The 17,234-nt window shown below is 44.3% G+C and overlaps 1 protein-coding gene across 3 annotated transcripts in view; it reads right to left on the minus strand.

The window, feature by feature from the left end:
* Positions 1-3,410: 3,410 nt before the first annotated feature.
* Positions 3,411-17,234, minus strand: part of DLGAP4 (DLG associated protein 4) — a 134,238-nt gene continuing 120,414 nt past the window's right edge. For all 3 annotated transcript variants that reach the window (XM_044297322.1, XM_044297324.1, XM_044297323.1), the window contains 2 exons: positions 12,801-12,953; positions 3,411-5,079 (listed from right to left, as the gene is read on the minus strand). In XM_044297322.1, coding sequence (XP_044153257.1) covers positions 4,855-5,079; positions 12,801-12,953 — 378 coding nt within the window. In that variant the 3' untranslated portion in view covers positions 3,411-4,854. The remainder of the gene's footprint in view (positions 5,080-12,800; positions 12,954-17,234) is intronic.

Consider the following 17,234-nt stretch of genomic DNA (forward strand, 5'->3'; position numbering starts at 1 on the left):
GGGGATGTCTCAGATAAGGAAAAAGGATCTGCTACACCTGCCTTCAAAACATCCCATTGACAGAAGTGGGGTTTTTGAAAAATAAAATAAAAAAATCCACATAACAGTCTTCTAAATATGTGGAATAAAGCTAGAACAAGATGGCTGTCATACAGCATGAAACTACTGCCTCATCATCAGGCTGTACTACTAATCCATATAATGCATGTGTGAGTACGGAAATCATATATGACTTAAAGGGTTTGTCTAGAATTACAAAAAAAAAAGTTTTTCTTTTATATTAATGTGGGGGGGGGGGGGGGCCTATAGCAAAGCACAACCTCTACCCCATTATGGTGCAAGATATTTCCACTTAGGACAGAAGTTGGCGTTTCTTTCCTCTATGACTCCCCTCCCCTCTTACGCTGGATTGTGCTCAGTCTAGGAAACACGGCCCGTGTGTCCGCCACATCTTTCGGACAAACTACAGCTCCCCTGACCAAAACGGACTGCATTATAGTGATTTATGACAAAGTCAGTTTCCATCTGATGGTAGATCTCTTGTACTGAACTGACATAATGATGTTGAGTACAGTACAATAGACCCACAATCAGATGGGAACTGACTATCACAAATCACTATGATGCAGTCAGCTCAGGTTCGGGGAGCTGTAGTTGGTCCGGGAGATGCGGCCAACATGCGGCCCGTGTTTTTTAGACCAAAAACAGTCATTTGAATCACGACCTCGAGGCTGGTCTAGGGTCTGATTTAATTTTAGGAGTCTGGTCTTGTGTGTTGATAATTGTAGGGATCTGGTCTGGGGTCTGAATGAATTTTAGTGGTCACACTGGTAAAGCCCTTTAAGTGACATGACCAAATAGAGCTGGGCCTTAAATGGTGCAATGGTATAACAGCCCTGTAACCCAAGCCCATGTTGACTGAGCTAGTCCTAGAAGCTCAAACTGAGTTTAGGGGTGTGAATACATTTAGTGTTCTGAATTCATTTAGGGGATTGAAGACATGCAAGGGTCTGGTAAGAGGACCTTTACAAAAATGCCATGGCTCAACTCCATTCACTTTAATGGACAAGCATGGCACTGTTTCTAGGGGTAAGAAAAACAGCCATTTTCCCCTAATTCTGGAAAACCCCTTTAAATTACACGATCAATGTAAGCTAGACATTCCATGATGCAACAGCACAATAGCCCTGTAACCCAAGCCCTCTTATTCACATTAGCTGACGGACATGTTGTTTGAGATAGTCTTAAAAGACTGAATTTAGGGGTCTGGATAGGAAGCCTAAAAAAATTCAGGGCTCTGGATCTGTTTAGGGGTCTGATCTTGGTCTGAATTTATTTAGGAGTTATTTATCAAGTGCCCGCAGTGCTGGTCCGCCGCCATCTCTATCTTCCAGTCCCCAGCTGGTTATGGGCATGATCACAAGCACCGCTTCCGGCCAATGACTCACTTCAGCGGGGATAAGGTCACAAGCAGCATGTTACCGCTGAAGCCAGTCATTGGCTGGTGCAGTGACAGTCACAAAGCCCATAGCCAACCAGGGGGACCAGAACATGGAGGACCAGAGCAGCATGCTGCAGGCACTTGATTAATACTTTTTATTTAAGAAAAAAAAACTCTAATTAAATAAGTGATCTAGTTTTCCCACTAATAAAATAATATTGAAATAATAATAATATTTAGGCAAATATTTCTAGAAAATCTATAAAACAAGACATGTCTTGACACTTAGTTTAGAGCTTTACCTGACCCAGGTAAGCAGATGCAGCCCACAGACAAGAGAAGGAAAATAAAATTCCACTTTTCCCTAATTCTGGCATGACCGATGTGAGTTAGACATTCCATGATGTAATAGGACAATAGACTTGTAACCAAAGTCCGTTTGTTCACATTGGCTGACAACAGACATGTTCGTTGAGATCGTTTTTAAAAGCTTCTGATATGGGTATGAATGAATTTATGGGTCTGGTCTGGGGTCTGAATGACTTAAGGGGTCTGAATAAATTTAGGGGTCTGGTCTGGGTATGAATACATTTAGGGGTCTGGTCTGGGTATGAATAAATTTAGAGGTCTGGTCTGGGTATGAATAAATTTAGGGGTCTGGTCTGGGTATGAATAAATTTAGGGGTCTGGTCGGGGTATGAATAAATTTAGGGGTCTGGTCGGGGTATGAATAAATTTAGGGGTCTGGTCGGGGTATGAATGAATTTAGGGGTTTGGGGTCTGAAAGAATTTGGAGTCTGAATGAATTTAGGGGTCTGGGTTTGAATGAATTTAGGGGTCTGAATGAATTGAGGGGTCTGGTCTGGGGACTGAATGAATTTAGGGGTCTGAATGAATTTAGAGGTCTGGTCTGGGTTATGAATACATTTAGGGGTCTGGTCTGGGTTATGAATACATTTAGGGGTCTGAATGAATTTAGGAGTCTGAATGAATTTAGGGGTCTGGGTATGAATTAATTTAGGGGTCTGGGCTAGGGTATGAATGAATTTAGGGGTCTGGTCTGGGGTATGAATGAATTTAGGGGTCTGGGTATGAGGTATGAATAAATTTAGGGGTATGAATGAATTTAAAGGTTTGGTCTAGGGTCTGAAGGAACTGAGGGGTCTTAATAAGTGGTCTTTTTTTCCCACCCACTTAATAAATAATAATATCTATTTATCTAAATATTTCAAGAAAATTTGTAAAAGAAGACGTTTTTACTGTTGGAGCTTAGCTCAGACCTTCACTTTACTGTAGACCCTGGTAAGTAGACTCAACCCACAGACAAGCATTGCACATTTTTGGGGGAGAAAAATAAAAACGGCTAAATATATATTTTTTTCTAATCCTGGAAAACCCCTTTAAGTTACATGACCAATCTGGCACAATAATACAGACGTTGGTTTAGTTGTAAAAGCTCTAATAAGCTGCAAGAACAGGGGTCAGGGGTTGCTATATTCACCAGTAACAAAAAATAAAAGTAATACTAAGTGTAAACTGTAACCTCTTAATTTCTTATAATGCTATATATATATATATAAAAAAATCACATGCATGATATTTCCGAACTGTACACATTAACTTCTCTCCAGCGTGACCTGTCTGAAGACTCGTAATATATCTTTAAATATAAATAGCCCTTTGTGTGGTTTCATCTCGCTGGATGTAACGTCCACAGAACATCACAGTCTCACTGCCATTGATAGAGAATAGAAGAAAAATCAGCAACCCCTATTTTTTTGGCGTTTTTAGTCCACAAGTATTTAAAAACCCACTTGTGTGACATCATTCCATCTAATGATGTAACGGGATGCAAAATAGAATTCGAGTGTAAAATACATTTAGAAATCAGCAGGGCCTCATACAACGGACCTGCTTTGCTACAAATTCCTTATTCCAGGCACAGCATGAATAGAGTCAATTCCACATATCAGGCTCTATTGCTCTTTATTGGGTGCATCCCTAGGAATAGATTTTTTTTTTCTCCAAAATTCCAAAACATCTGAATATTTTATTATTTTTTTTTTTTATTTAAACTTATTTATTTTTTTTCTCCTAAAAATCCAGTTTCCACGTTTGCAAAACGTGAAGTTCGTTCCTGTCTGGTTCACGTGGGGAAGAAACCTACAAATGATGTCATCGATTGAAGAAGTGGGCAGGGGAAGGAGTTTGTGATGTCACCAGTGTATGATACTCAGCATCATTATACGGTGTGACCTGATCCTCAGCATCACCGTACAGTACAATATGTCTACTCGTTGATGTGTGTTATCAGAGCAAAGAGATACCGGGTATCGCTATACGCGGAGATGTTTTCATTGGCGTGTAGAAAATTTATGTCATACAATGAGGTTGCATATTATTGGTGAACGGATACTCAGCAGCATTATACAGCGCAGCATGTTCAAGGTTAATGTATAGAGATACTCAGCATCACGATAGAGTGCGCCATGGCAAACTGTCAATGTATTGAGATACTGTGCATCGCCACAGGTCGGTGGGTTGACGACAGTGTACGGGGTATGTGATCTTATATAGTACAGTGTGCTTTGTTTCTCTTCGCATTGCTGGCCTAGCTTGCAGACTGGAGTTTTCAACAGCAATAATATTGTCTTCATTTAAAACCGGGTCTAAATAAGAACGACATTCATAATTAGCACTAAAAAAATAAAATAAAATAAAATGTAATCATCTGCTAGTAAAGTCAGCAATGCATTGCAGTGCAGAGGTTGCCATTGATTGTGCAGAGCTGCTCATTGCCGCCCTCTGCTGGGAGCAGAGCACTGCATCTACAAATGCTGCAGAGCAATGTGCACGTCTACCAAGCCGGCGGTCTACTCCAACAGATGAAATTTAGGGGGCAAGTGTTTAATCGGAACCATACAAATCTGCATGCTCCTGCTTTATAAGGAGAGGGAGGCTGGCGGGGGGCGGAGGGGTAGTTCCTTATTGCAATAGGTGCTACTTATCACAGACAAGGGGTGATACAAAGATGGCGGACCGTCCAAAACCAGGGTGCAGTCTTTGTGCAATAGTGAGATTTTGGGGTGCCTTATTGCCTCAGCCCAGATAAGGAGAGGGGTTAGTGGGGCTGCATAACATGGATACCCCTTCCAAAAAACCTTCCACTTTGGGTCTCTTCCCCACACAGACATGAAAAATCTCCTTAATTTTTAAGAATAATTAGCTGAAAAGTCCTGCACACCATCTGTGGAACCCTCCTGACAGCACCTTGTGACTGCCAGGTTCAGCCGCCTAGAATTAGCGTGCTCTTGTGCCTTTCTCCCTGCGTCTCCCACTTGAGTCTGTCAGTAAGTCTATAGTTGCCAAGACCCTCCATTTCCCCATGATTGGCACACCAGAGGCTCTCTCACTCAGAGCCGCGTCTGTGCCTCTGGCACATAGATCTCGATGCTGTCCGCACTCTCTGTGGCAGAATTCTGGCGCACCGAGGCCGCTCTTTTGGCCGCCATCAGCCTTTTGCGGGCTTCTTGTCGCTGCTTGTCGCTGTTGGAGGGGCCTGGTGCCTTGTCACGACTCAGAGGAGGCTTGGGTCGGGCTGGTTTCTTTGGCACAGGGGGAGGAGGTCGTTTTATCTCCTGTGAAATGGATGGATAAAAACAATGAGATTTTATTTTTATCCCCCCCCCCCCCCCTCCATTATTTAGCATCTACAAGCAAAGTACAGAGTAACAATGAGTGCCATTCTTGTATCTTAGGCTTCTTTAACATATGCAGGACAGCAATCCGGCCTGCCCAAGTTATCTGGATCCTGCGCGTACCAGGATAGTGCCACCTGCCCGCTGGACCTTATTCACTATAAGGGAAACTGGTGGAGATCCGTATGCCTCCTGGCATAAAGGTCAGCTGGACAAAAAAACTAAACAAAAAAATACGTTGACTGGCCGAATCCCACCATATATGCTGGGGAGCGTCTGGATCATTATAGTCAATGAGGTCCAGTGGGCACGTGGCACTACCCGGCTATGCCGAATCAAGAGAACTCTGGCAGGGGTTCCCTCCTGGATTGCTGTGCACTAGACAAACAAACAAAAACCTTCACGGCTCAAATCCCACCATTAGATATGAGCGAAGCGAGATGTAACATCCGAAGTCCCTTTGTTCATAACTTCGGATTGATACTGTACGGAGATCCGTTTCCGTACAGTATTAGACTGTATGGGCTCCCGTGAGCTGAAGTTAGTTACTTGCATAGTCGCACTTGACTTAGGCTACTTTCACACTCGCGTTTGGGGTTCCGCTTGTGAGATCCGTTTGAAGGCTCTCACAAGTGGCCCCCGAATGGATCCGTTCATCCCCAATGCATTCCGAGTGGATAAGTTCAGAATGCATCAGTTTGGCTCCATTCCGCTCTGGAGGCAGACACCAAAACGCAGCTTGCAGCGTTTTAGTGTCCGCCTGGCCGTGCGGAGCCAAATGGATCCGTCCTGACTTACAATGCAAGTCAATGGGGACGGATCCATTTGACGTTGACACAATATGGTGCAATTGCAAACGGATCCGTCCCCCATTGACTTTCAATGTAAAGTCAGGACTCCCTATTAATATACCATCGGATCAGAGTTTTCTCCAATCCGATGGTATATTTTAACTTGAAGCGTCCCCATCACCATGGGAACGCCTCTATGTTAGAATATACCATCGGATTTGAGTTAGATCGTGAAAACTCAGATCTGACAGTATATTCTAACACAAGAGGCGTTCCCATAGTGATGGGGACGCTTCAAGCTGGAATATACTAAGAACTGTGTACATAACTGCCCCCTGCTGCCTTGGAGCACCCGATCTCTTACAGGGGGCTGTGATCCACACAATTAACCCCTCAGGTGCCGCACCGCATTTCCAATCGGAGTCCCAGTTTAATCGCTGGGGCTCCGATCGGTTACCATGGCAGCCAGGATGCTACTGCAGTCCTGGCTGCCATGGTTATTTAGCTTATACTTACCTGCGCTGTCTGCTCGGCGGCCGGCACTCCTCCTACTGGTAAGTGACAGGTTTGTGCGGCGCATCGCACAGACCTGTCACTTACCAGTAGGAGGAGCGCCGGCCGGCCACAGACAGTGCAGGTAAGTACAAAACTAATTAACCATGGCAGCCAGGACTGCAGTAGCGTCCTGGCTGCCATGGTAACCAACCGGAGCCCCAGCGATTAAACTGGGACTCCGATTGGAAATGCCGCTCCGCTGCCACCAATGATGGGGGAATGGGGGGGAGGGGGGTTGTTAGCCTGTGGCCACTGCCACCAATGCTTTTTTTTCAAATATCATTTTTTATTAAGATTAATAAAGAGATCATATCCATTTGAGTCATTTCAGTACATGTGGTTACAATGTCATTGATGAACCAATGCAGTACATACATTATATATCTCCATCGCTACATTCAGTAAATCCCTTGGTGTTACAAGCCTTCATGGATTAATACAGTATTGTCAGTACGACATTATCTCCAATTATTTTATTTTATATACGGGCAAATACAATACCTTTTATTAAACTGTCCCCAACTTTCCCACCCCCTCCCTCCCCCTTACTATTAGGCCTTTTAGTTATTTAAACCTCCTCTCTGATGTGCTGCTCGTATAGGATACCACCTAGTTTAATCAATTTGCCACACTCCCAAGGTGTTCAAAAGTCTCCTTTTTAAGTACCATTCCGAGTGTACAAAGGGTTTCATTGACTCTGTCACCTCAGCATTGCTTTGGGCTACTTTCATAAATACTTCCCCATCTACCGAAGAAGATATCGACCCACTTCCCCTTGTTTTGTTCCGCTTCAGCCCTTTCAAGTAAGAAGCATGATTTAGTGTGTAGAAAAACATCTCTCATTGAAGGAGTTGAGGGACTAAGCCATTCCCTAAAGAGGCATCGTTTGGCTGCTAGTAGTAGCAGATGCACAAGTGGGGTTACCTTTTGTCCCTCGGGGGCCACCTGAAATATCAGAAGCTCCAGGGTGAATAGGATTGTCACTTTTAGGTGACATTTAATTTGGAAAATGACAGCTCTCCAAAACGTTATAGTCTCCGAACAGGACCACACCCCGTGATATAGATCTGTGCCATTTTCGTGGCATTTTGGACAATTCGTGATTCTGTCCGTATAAGGCCCCCGAAAGCCATATATAGCTTTGTGCATCATCCTAAAATACGTCTCCCTCCATCCCTCGTTTGGTGTCACTTTCCTGATTGTCTCCCACCCCTTCAGGATGATTTGCTTTACGTCAGCTGATGGGAATTCTTTTCTCCATTGTGAGAAGAGACTATCCGCTACTTGTCTGTGTTTCATATCCCTCAAACCCCCATATAACTCTGAGAGAGATTTTTTCGTAAGTCCCTGTCCCATAAGAAGGTCAAAGTGTTTCATCCCCATTTCTCTTGTTAGGTTTATGACTCGCTTAGACAGGAAGTCTTTGACTTGTGAGAATGCCAGAGGGTGTTGAGTACTTAGTGATGGAAATCTCTCTACGAGTTCTCCGTATTTGAGATACCTTTCCCCTCTGTGCATCCCACATATCTCTGACATTACCGATCCCTAACTCCTTCCATAACTGGAAGTGTTTAGCCTCACTCCCTGCTGGAAATTCTGGGTGGCCCCATATGCTCATATGTTTAGACAGAGTGAAAGGTAACGAGTATAGCTTGCGGATTGCTTTCCAGCTCGCCATAGTATCCTTTATCAGAAGACTACCCTTTACCTCTGGAGGTATGGCACCATATCTAGTGTGAAGCAGAGCTGTTAGTGACCAAGGAGCCACCAATTGCTCCTCCAAGTTGGTATTGGTGTAGTATTGTGTTCTAAATATCCAATCTAGACTATGTCTTAGGAGGCTTGCCAGGTTGTAGGCTCTTCTGTCCAGGAAAGTTTAACCCCCTAAGTTTTTTGGTAATTGCAGTTTTGCCAGAGAAATTCTAGACCTTTTCCCTCCCCATAGAAATGATCTAAACGCCTTCTCCAATATATCTATGTCCTTGTGCTTGAACAGGATGGGTATCGTTTGAAGTGGGTACAGGAGTTGGGCCACACACATCATTTTTAAGAGTTGACTCTGCCCTCCCAGAGACAACGGCAGGGCCAGCCATCTCCCAATATTTGCAAGGATTTTTTTGATTAATGGTTGATAATTTAATGAATATAGGGAATCCGGAGCGCTTCCTATATTGATTCCCAAATATTTTATCGAGCGCTTAGCTACCTGAAGGGGAAATCCTAGTGGCCTTTTTTGGGACTGTATCGCCTGGGGTCAGATAAACATCAGTTCCGATTTATCAGTGTTGATTTTGAATCCCGATATAGAGCCAAACTTTTCCAGTAATTTCAACAGGTGTCCTATATCCCTATGTGGCTTCTCTAAGAACACTAACAGGTCGTCAGCAAATAGTGCGTTCTTTTATTTCCCTTTTACCCAGTTTACCAATTTTGATCCCCTCCAATTTGGTATCTCTCTCAAGCTGTCTAGATAGGGGCTCCAATGCCAAAATTAAAGAGAAGCGGAGAAAGTAGACAGCCCTGTCTCGTCCCCTTACCTAAGTGTATGGGTCTAGACAAGAAGCCTGGTGTGGCTACTCTAGCTTGTGGGTTTGAATAGACTTCCATTCAGGAAACTTCTAAATGGCCCCTTAAACCAATGCTTTTAATACTGGGGAGGGAGGGGGGGGGGGGGGCCGCACTGGCCACCAATGCTTTAATACTCGGGAGGGAGGGGGAGGGCCGCACTGGCCACCAATGCTTTTAATACTGGGGAGGGAGGGGGGGGGGCGCACTGGCCACCAATGCTTTTAATACTGGGGAGGGAGGGGGGGGGGCACACTGGCCACCAATGCTTTTAATACTGGGGAGGGAGGGGGGGGCACACTGGCCACCAATGCTTTTAATACTGGGGAGGGAGGGGGGGGCACTGGCCACCAATGCTTTTAATACTGGGGAGGGAGGGGGGGAGCCGCACTGGTCACCAATGCTTTTAATACTGGGTAAGGAAGGGGGTGGGGGGTCTGGCCCCTGCTGCCTGGCAGCACCCGATCAGGGGGCTGTAGATACGCACAATTAACCCCTCAGGTGCGGCACTGAACGGATACCAGCGTTTGCATTTATAGGTGCGGATCCGTCTGTGCAGATACCAGACGGATCCGCACCTAGCGCAAGTTGAATAACTTTGGTAGTTGATTTTTAAAGTGGAAAACCACTTTAAGGCTAGGTCTACACGACGACATTTGTCGCGCTACAAAAAGTCGCGCGACAGATAGGGCGCAACAGTTGTCGCGCAACATTTTGTTGCATCAATGTCGCGCGACAATTTTTATAATGGCAGTCTATGGTGTCGCACTGCAACATGCGACATGTTGCGACTGCGACGCGACAGTCGCAGAAAAATCCATCTTGAATGGATTTTCTGCGACTGTCGCGTCGCAGTCGCAGCATGTCGCATGTTGCAGTGCGACACCATAGACTGCCATTATAAAAATTGTCGCGCGACATTGATGCAACAAAATGTCGCGCGACAAATGTCGCCGTGTAGACCTAGCCTAAGGCTTGAGACCGAACTCGGCTTCACTTCCAACTAGCACCTCGGAACAGAAGTCGAGTACTGTTTCAAGTTTTAAAGTGTTTTTTTCCTTCCCCTTTTTATTAATTTTATTATTTTCAAATGTTGAAAAATCATGATTTGAAATGATATTATGTTATAATGAATTATAAGTTGAGTAAAGATATATTGAATAATAATAAAAATCAATTACCGAAGTTATTCAGCGACGTCACACACGACTTGGCAAATAACTGACTTAGGCTCATGGGAGCCCATACATTCTAATACTGTACAGAGACGGATCTCCGTACAGTATTATTCCAAAGTTATGAACGAAGCGACTTCGGATGTCGCATGTGAAGCTCGCTTCGCTCATCACCACCCATCATATATGCCAGGGAGCGCCTGGATCCCCGCTGATTTTCATTATAGTCAATGGGGTCCAGTGGGTACGTGGCATAATCCGGCTATGCCGGATCCAGAGAACTCCGGCAGGCTGTTCTCTGCCGAATTGCTGTGCCTGAAACTAGCCTTAGCAATGTTACAATATTGAGAATTAGGCCTCATGCACACAACAGTTGTTTTTTGCGTCCGTCAAATAAAAAACTGATGCAGCATCCGTTTTTTTGGAGGATCCGTTTTTTTCCCACAGATCCCTTGTAATAAATGCCTATCCTTGTCTGCAAATGTGAAAAAAGTAGGACATGCACTATTTTTTTGGCTGAACGGAAACACTGACAACGGACGCGGAACACAAACGGATGAACTATCAGCCTTTTTTTGCTGACTTATTGAAATGAATGGGTCCCCATCCTATCCGCAAAAAAAAAACCGGAACGGAGGCTGAGAAAACCAACTGTCGTGTGCATGAGGCCTTAAAGGGGTTCTGCCCTTTCATTTAACTGATGATGTATCCTCTGGATAGATCATCAGCTTCTGATCGGCGGGGGTCCAACACCCGGGACCCCCGCCGATCAGCTGTTTGAGAAGGCAGCGCTGCGGCCTTCTCACTGTTTACCACCGGGCCGCCCGCCCACTGATGTCACGACTAGTATCAACTAGCATGGGCGCGGCTAAGCTCTGTTCACTTGAATGGAGCTTAGCCGCGCCACGGTAAACAGTGAGAAGGCCGCGGTGCTGCTGGAGCGCTGCTGCCTTCTCAAATAGCTGATCGGCGGGGGTCCCGGGTGTCGGACCCGGCCGATCAGAAGCTGATGAGCTATCCAGAGGATAGATCATCAGTTAAATGAAAGGGCAGAACCCCTTTAATACAATCATTTTACCTTTTTACAACCCAGTGCTGTATTTCTGCCTTAATGTACATATTCCCTATTCACAATCGGCAGTGGGCGGCCACGTTGAACTGAGAAATCTCTGTTGCCCCATCCCAAAGACACACTGATTAAAATTATTTATTTTTCCTTATTTTTTCACTCTAATGCCTGGTTAGTTACTGCATTACAGGTTATGGAAATATCCCATCATACTGGTGTTCCACTCATTACCCATCCCTGTGACGTAAGTTAGGATATTGAGATCTTGTGAATACGTTTTGTCAGGGCAGAGACAAAACGTGCTTTCAACGAAAATAATAGGATAAAGGCCACGATGGGGAGAAAGCAGACGGCAGCTGCTCGGAGGGGAGTGCTGTATTTGTGGGAATTTGGAAAATGTCAGGACTAAGTCATGCATGAAGGATACTGTGCTAATGAAAAGACATATGGAGAGCAGCAAAACCCGGCCAAATAATTATTAACGGCGCCACTTTTACCATGGCCTTACTCTGTGCTCCCAGTGTTTATATGGCAAAACACACAGAAAAAAAAATAAAGTTGCTATTTTTGTACAGAAAGCAATGGGAGGCTTTGAACAAAACTGGATTCTGGTTTATATTCCTTTGGTTATGTCTCGTGTAAATATTAGGAGACGAGACTACGCACAGAAATGTAAGTTATGTGAAGATCTAGGAATCTGCGTGGCTGCTTCTTAGTTAAAGGCTATGAACACCTTCAGAGACAGTTTCTTTACGACTGCCCTTTAGGCTATTTCACATCTGCGTTTTTTGCTGGATCCATCATGGATTAAGCAGAAACGCTTCCATTAGGATAATACAACCATCCGCACCCGTTATGAACAGATCCGGTTGTATTATCTCTAAAATGACCAAGACCACTTAAAATGGTTTTGGTGCCGGATTCTTTTGTGTCCGAGAAAACGGATCCGGCACTATTGACTTACATTGCTCCGTATCCCACGACGCACTCAAAAACACTGCTTGCAGCAAATTTGTGTGCGTCATGGGAACGGAACGGAACAGAGTGCATTCTGGTTCTGTACAGGGTTTTCAGCTTCTGGCTGTAAGCAAGAATGTTTCCATTCAATGACAGCAAACTGAAGTCTTGAAAATGGTGAGAAATTTTAAATGCACCTGCCAGCAGGATCACCCCTATTAAATCAGGCATAAGGCCTGGTATGCAGCTGTTTGAGGTGCTCCCAAGAAAAATAAAAGAAATAGTGCTTCAGTGCACCGAGGGGTGTGACCATCACCAGAAAGCCGACAGGCTACGCCCCATCCCTCGGTGCACGGAAACCCTTGTGTATAAAGAACAAAAGCCTCTTTTCTTGGGAACGCCATAACCGACAGGTATCAATTGAAGTCAGCAGAATCAACCCTACCCAACAATATGCCTGGTCTAATAGGGTTGATCCTGCTGATCCGGTTGATCTTTACAAATAAACTCCTGGAGCGTGCATCTATTCGCCGAGGAAACAATACTTACATTTCTATCAGGGATCTCGCTCAATGCCCAGCCATTGGCCTTGAGCTGGAAGAGTTCATCAAATTTCATGCTAATATCTTCTATGGAAAGCTGCAACAGGTCCCAGAATCCGGCAAGGTCCTGCGCTGATGGACGTGGGTTTGAGTTGGGGTTCTAGAAAGAAGGAATAAAGGGTGAGGCGTGAGGTTATTTTAGATTTTTTTTTATACAGCATTATAATAAAACTTTTGACGAGCGGAGACAGAGACATCCCCCACAGCCATGTGAGATCAGCTGTGCAGTCACTTAGATGGTGCCACATGCCCATCAGAGTGCCAGGGGTTTTATATGTCCTCGCAATCTCCTGCCCCTTCCACATTCTCCCAGCACAGGCCGGCTGCACTGCATTACTGAATAGTGTGACTATATTACCAGCTGTCGCACACTCCCTCCTCCATGTCCTTCCACAATACAGGTTTTTAGAATCTCGCCAAGAAGCACATGTGGATTAATCAGTATCTGAGTCACACGGTCAGTGACAGAATCACTTGTGCTACACAGAGTCTCCTGGACTACGTCATACCAAAGACATATGCAATATATGGTATTATACATAATGGGAAAGAGAAGGCAACTTGCAGATACAGGGGGTTACCCCACGGAAAATATTACAAATGAGGTATTATTGCTATATACATGCAATAAAAATATTGTTAGTTTTTTTTATGTACATTACATTTTCATTTCTGGTAGCGCCCCCTGCTGTTTCTCATGTGGCTGAAATTCTGGTTCACCCTATCTTCCCTGCAGAGGGGGTATTTTCTCTGCAGGGGAGGAAATAGTTTAAAAAAAGCTGGCCGCGGCGCACTCCTGGGAGATGCAGGTGCTTGATGGTCACCCACAGAAAGCTGAGGAGCTGCAGAGAGGTGAGTAAAGCAGCTAAAAAGGGTGAAAATAACATTTGAGAGCAGCAGTTTCTGCAGTGATATAGGCTTCACGCGAAAACCGGATCTCGGCAGTGTGCATACAGCCATTTTTTTTTTACCGCTGTAGAAATGTCCTATCTTTTTTTGTGAGCGGGTGGAATGGACAAACGGATCGCATGCGGACTGAAAATACGGTCATGTGCATCGGGCCTAATGGTGTGCATTACTCTAAATATTTTTCTTTGATTTGTGGAATAACCCCCATTAAACATTAAATTTGAGAATGGCATCATAAGCAATTGCCCACTTTAATAATCATTTGACAAGCAGGAACAAATCCGACAATGAGCCCACAGGGCAGCAGGGTAGTTACCAGGCACAACTTGTGACACCCTGCATTCCATGAAAGTGAAGCTGCTCTGGGGCTGAGGTGGGGCCCAGGAGCAATTTGATGGTTTTTATGAATGGTCAATATAAAGAAAACTTGGCCAGGGAAATAACTTTTTTGATACCAAAAGCTTGGTAAAAATTGCCACCCCATTAGCCAAATACAGCACATTGGGACAGATTTTTACGACGGCAAATGAGAATTCTGCCACAAACTGCACAAAAAAAACTGGCAAACATACCGTGCACCACATTGGTACATGTTCAGACACGGCACAAAAGAAAAACAGACATAGCTAAATGGAGTCCTAAAATGCATCACGTTTATTAATAAACTGCACCATAACTTTGGTGAAAACGTAATTCAGCCAAGTGCGGCATAAGGCCTCATGCACACGACCGTGTCGATTTTGCAGTCTGCAAACCTCGGATCCACAAAACACTGAGGTGGCCTGTGTGCCATCCGCATTATTTTGTAGACCCATTGACCTCAATGGGTCCGTGGTCGGCATTCAGCGGACATATTCTATCTTTTTGCGGAATGGACATATGGATGCAGAAAGCACATGGATGATCCATGCGCTTTACACATCGAAATGTCCCATCCGCATAAAAATAGAACATGTCCTACACCTGGCCGCAAAATGCAGACCACGGACGCGCTGAAGTCAATGGGTCTCCAAAAAATGTGGATGCAATACAGACAGTATCCGTATTTTGAAGACCGCTAAATACATACGGTCGTGTGGATAAGTCCTAAGTCTGAGAAAACTCTCCAACATGTCTATCAGGCTGCACAAAATCTATCCACGCAGCGAAGGCGATGTGATAGATTTGGCACACCTTCTGCTGGTCTCCTCTAGGTTTGTGCTGTCTTCACTATAGACAGTATTAAAGGGGTTATCCCATGACTAATGTAAAAAATTATAATCGGCATATAGTACATTACAACCCCTTTCTAACCAAGCTAGAACCAGCCCTGTACCTCACATGGATCCAGAGATCTCCCCATTCATTGCTCTGCTAGTTACATCAAGCTGACAGCTCAAAGGGAGTGTCTATTCTGGGTCAGCTAAGGGGGCGTGTCTCAGCTCTCCCTATCACAGCTTAGGGGGCGTGTCTCAGCTCTCCCCATCACAGCTCAGGAGGCAGTTGAAGGATGAAACTGAGCATGTGCGGCCATCTCAGTGAGCAGGTAAAAAACAAACAAAAACAAAACAGCAGGTGGCGCCATACAGATACATTTTATTAAATAACTCAGTGGCTGTACTAAATGTTTAATTATCAGCAATTACAAAATAATTCAGATCCAGGTGCTGGTTTGAAAACTGTGGTATATTTTTCGTGGGACAATAAATCTCTCTCCTTGAGCAGCATGTGCATTGCATAGCGCTATCTATAGCACATTACAAAGCAATGGGACATCTTCCTATATAGCAAGCACAGAATATTTCTGATCCTAATTATTGCACTGTAAAAATATCCCAGGATTTATTCCGGAAATCTGGCTGTGCGAGAGGTACTTTGATAGATGGCTGCATATGGGTTATACCTCATTACACTGCAACAATAGTTGTACACTGGAAAAAAAAAAATTATATTTCCAGGACTTCTGCCTTAAAGTGCTTTGCTATCTAAACTGCTAATGGAAGACTCTGCTCGAAGGCATTACAATATTATATATAGACGAGGAGATATATCTGTGGAAGAGCAGAGTTCATAACGGCAGGCCATTAACAAGGACCTAAATCGGTTTTATAGCTCCTTATATATCATAGGAGAACGGATCCGTCTCTCCGCTTGTCATGCGGACAGACGGATTGGTCTTGTATTTTTTTTCCCGAATTTTCCCGGTCTGCGCATGCGCAGGCCGGAAGGACGGATCCAGCATTTTGAATGCCGGATCCAGCACTAATACATTCCTTGGCTGAATGCCATTCCGGTTTTTTTCACCTGCTACGGTTTTATCTTTTGCCTGATCAGTCAAAACGACTCAACTGAAGACATCCTGATGCATCCTGAACTGATTACTCTCCATTCAGAATGCATGGGGATAAAACTGATCAGTTATTTTCCGGAATAGAGCCCCTAGGACGGAACTCTATGCCGGAAAAGAAAAACGCTAGTGTGAAAGTACCCTTAAAAAAATCAGCCTGCATCCACCTGAAAAAAAGCTGTAAAGTCATGGCCACTAGGGGTCTCACTTCCACCTAAGTTACAGTCTACTGCCTGTTGTCGGGCAAAATCGATTCCTGGTAACAGAGACTAAGAAGACTGGCTGAGAGAAACTGGGGGCGTGTTAGAGCTCGCCGAGATCCTGAGCCTGATAAAAGAACTGCTTCTACTCTACTTCTGAGCCCCCTGTGTGTCTGTAAGTTTGATTTCCCCCTCATCTATTCTGTGAGCTCCAGAGCTGAAAACAAACATAGTGGAAAGGATGTCACAGCAGTACAGTGCTGGCAGAATGGAGACACCAACTGTTTCTTAGAGAAATGCATCTAGCTGTGCAGCTGAAACAAAGAATAATAAGGTTGAAAAAAACATTAGGGAAGCCCAAACATAACTGTTACTTCACAGTTATGAATGTACAAAGAAGCACATTCAAAAAACGTTTTTTTAACTCAGTTGGGCAGGATAGAATGGTATGAGTGTTTTATGGTACCTGCAACGATTGGGAGCCAATTGGCAGAGAAATGACATAGATTATTGCAATTTCCATGAAGCACTAGAGTTTACAATGACAGATGTATATACAGCCTTAGAGCCCCTTTGTCACCCATAAATCAGTGTCTGCTGGTTTAAATCAAAAAGTGGCAGAAATTATTTTAAAAAATTTCACTATGTAATTGATCAATTTCTTTTTTTTTTACCCCATATTCGCACCATTCTGTCACAGCTGAAATGACAGCCCTGTGCATCTTCTATACAGCAACTTTTCAACTGCATTCCTTTTGGGCAAATGAGATCGATTACCGAGACAATTCCCCTGGGCAAGTACACAATACAGCTGGGTAGCCACGTATCCGTGCTTAACACCCTCTGTGACAACCCGACAACCCTTCCACTACATTACAGTTCACACAAGAGAGTGAACAGGGAACATGGGCACAGCAGGAGATGTATATGTCAAGATTATACAAAA

This window comes from Bufo gargarizans, chromosome 6 (genome assembly GCF_014858855.1).
Source record: "Bufo gargarizans isolate SCDJY-AF-19 chromosome 6, ASM1485885v1, whole genome shotgun sequence".
NCBI classification, from domain to species: domain Eukaryota; kingdom Metazoa; phylum Chordata; class Amphibia; order Anura; family Bufonidae; genus Bufo; species Bufo gargarizans.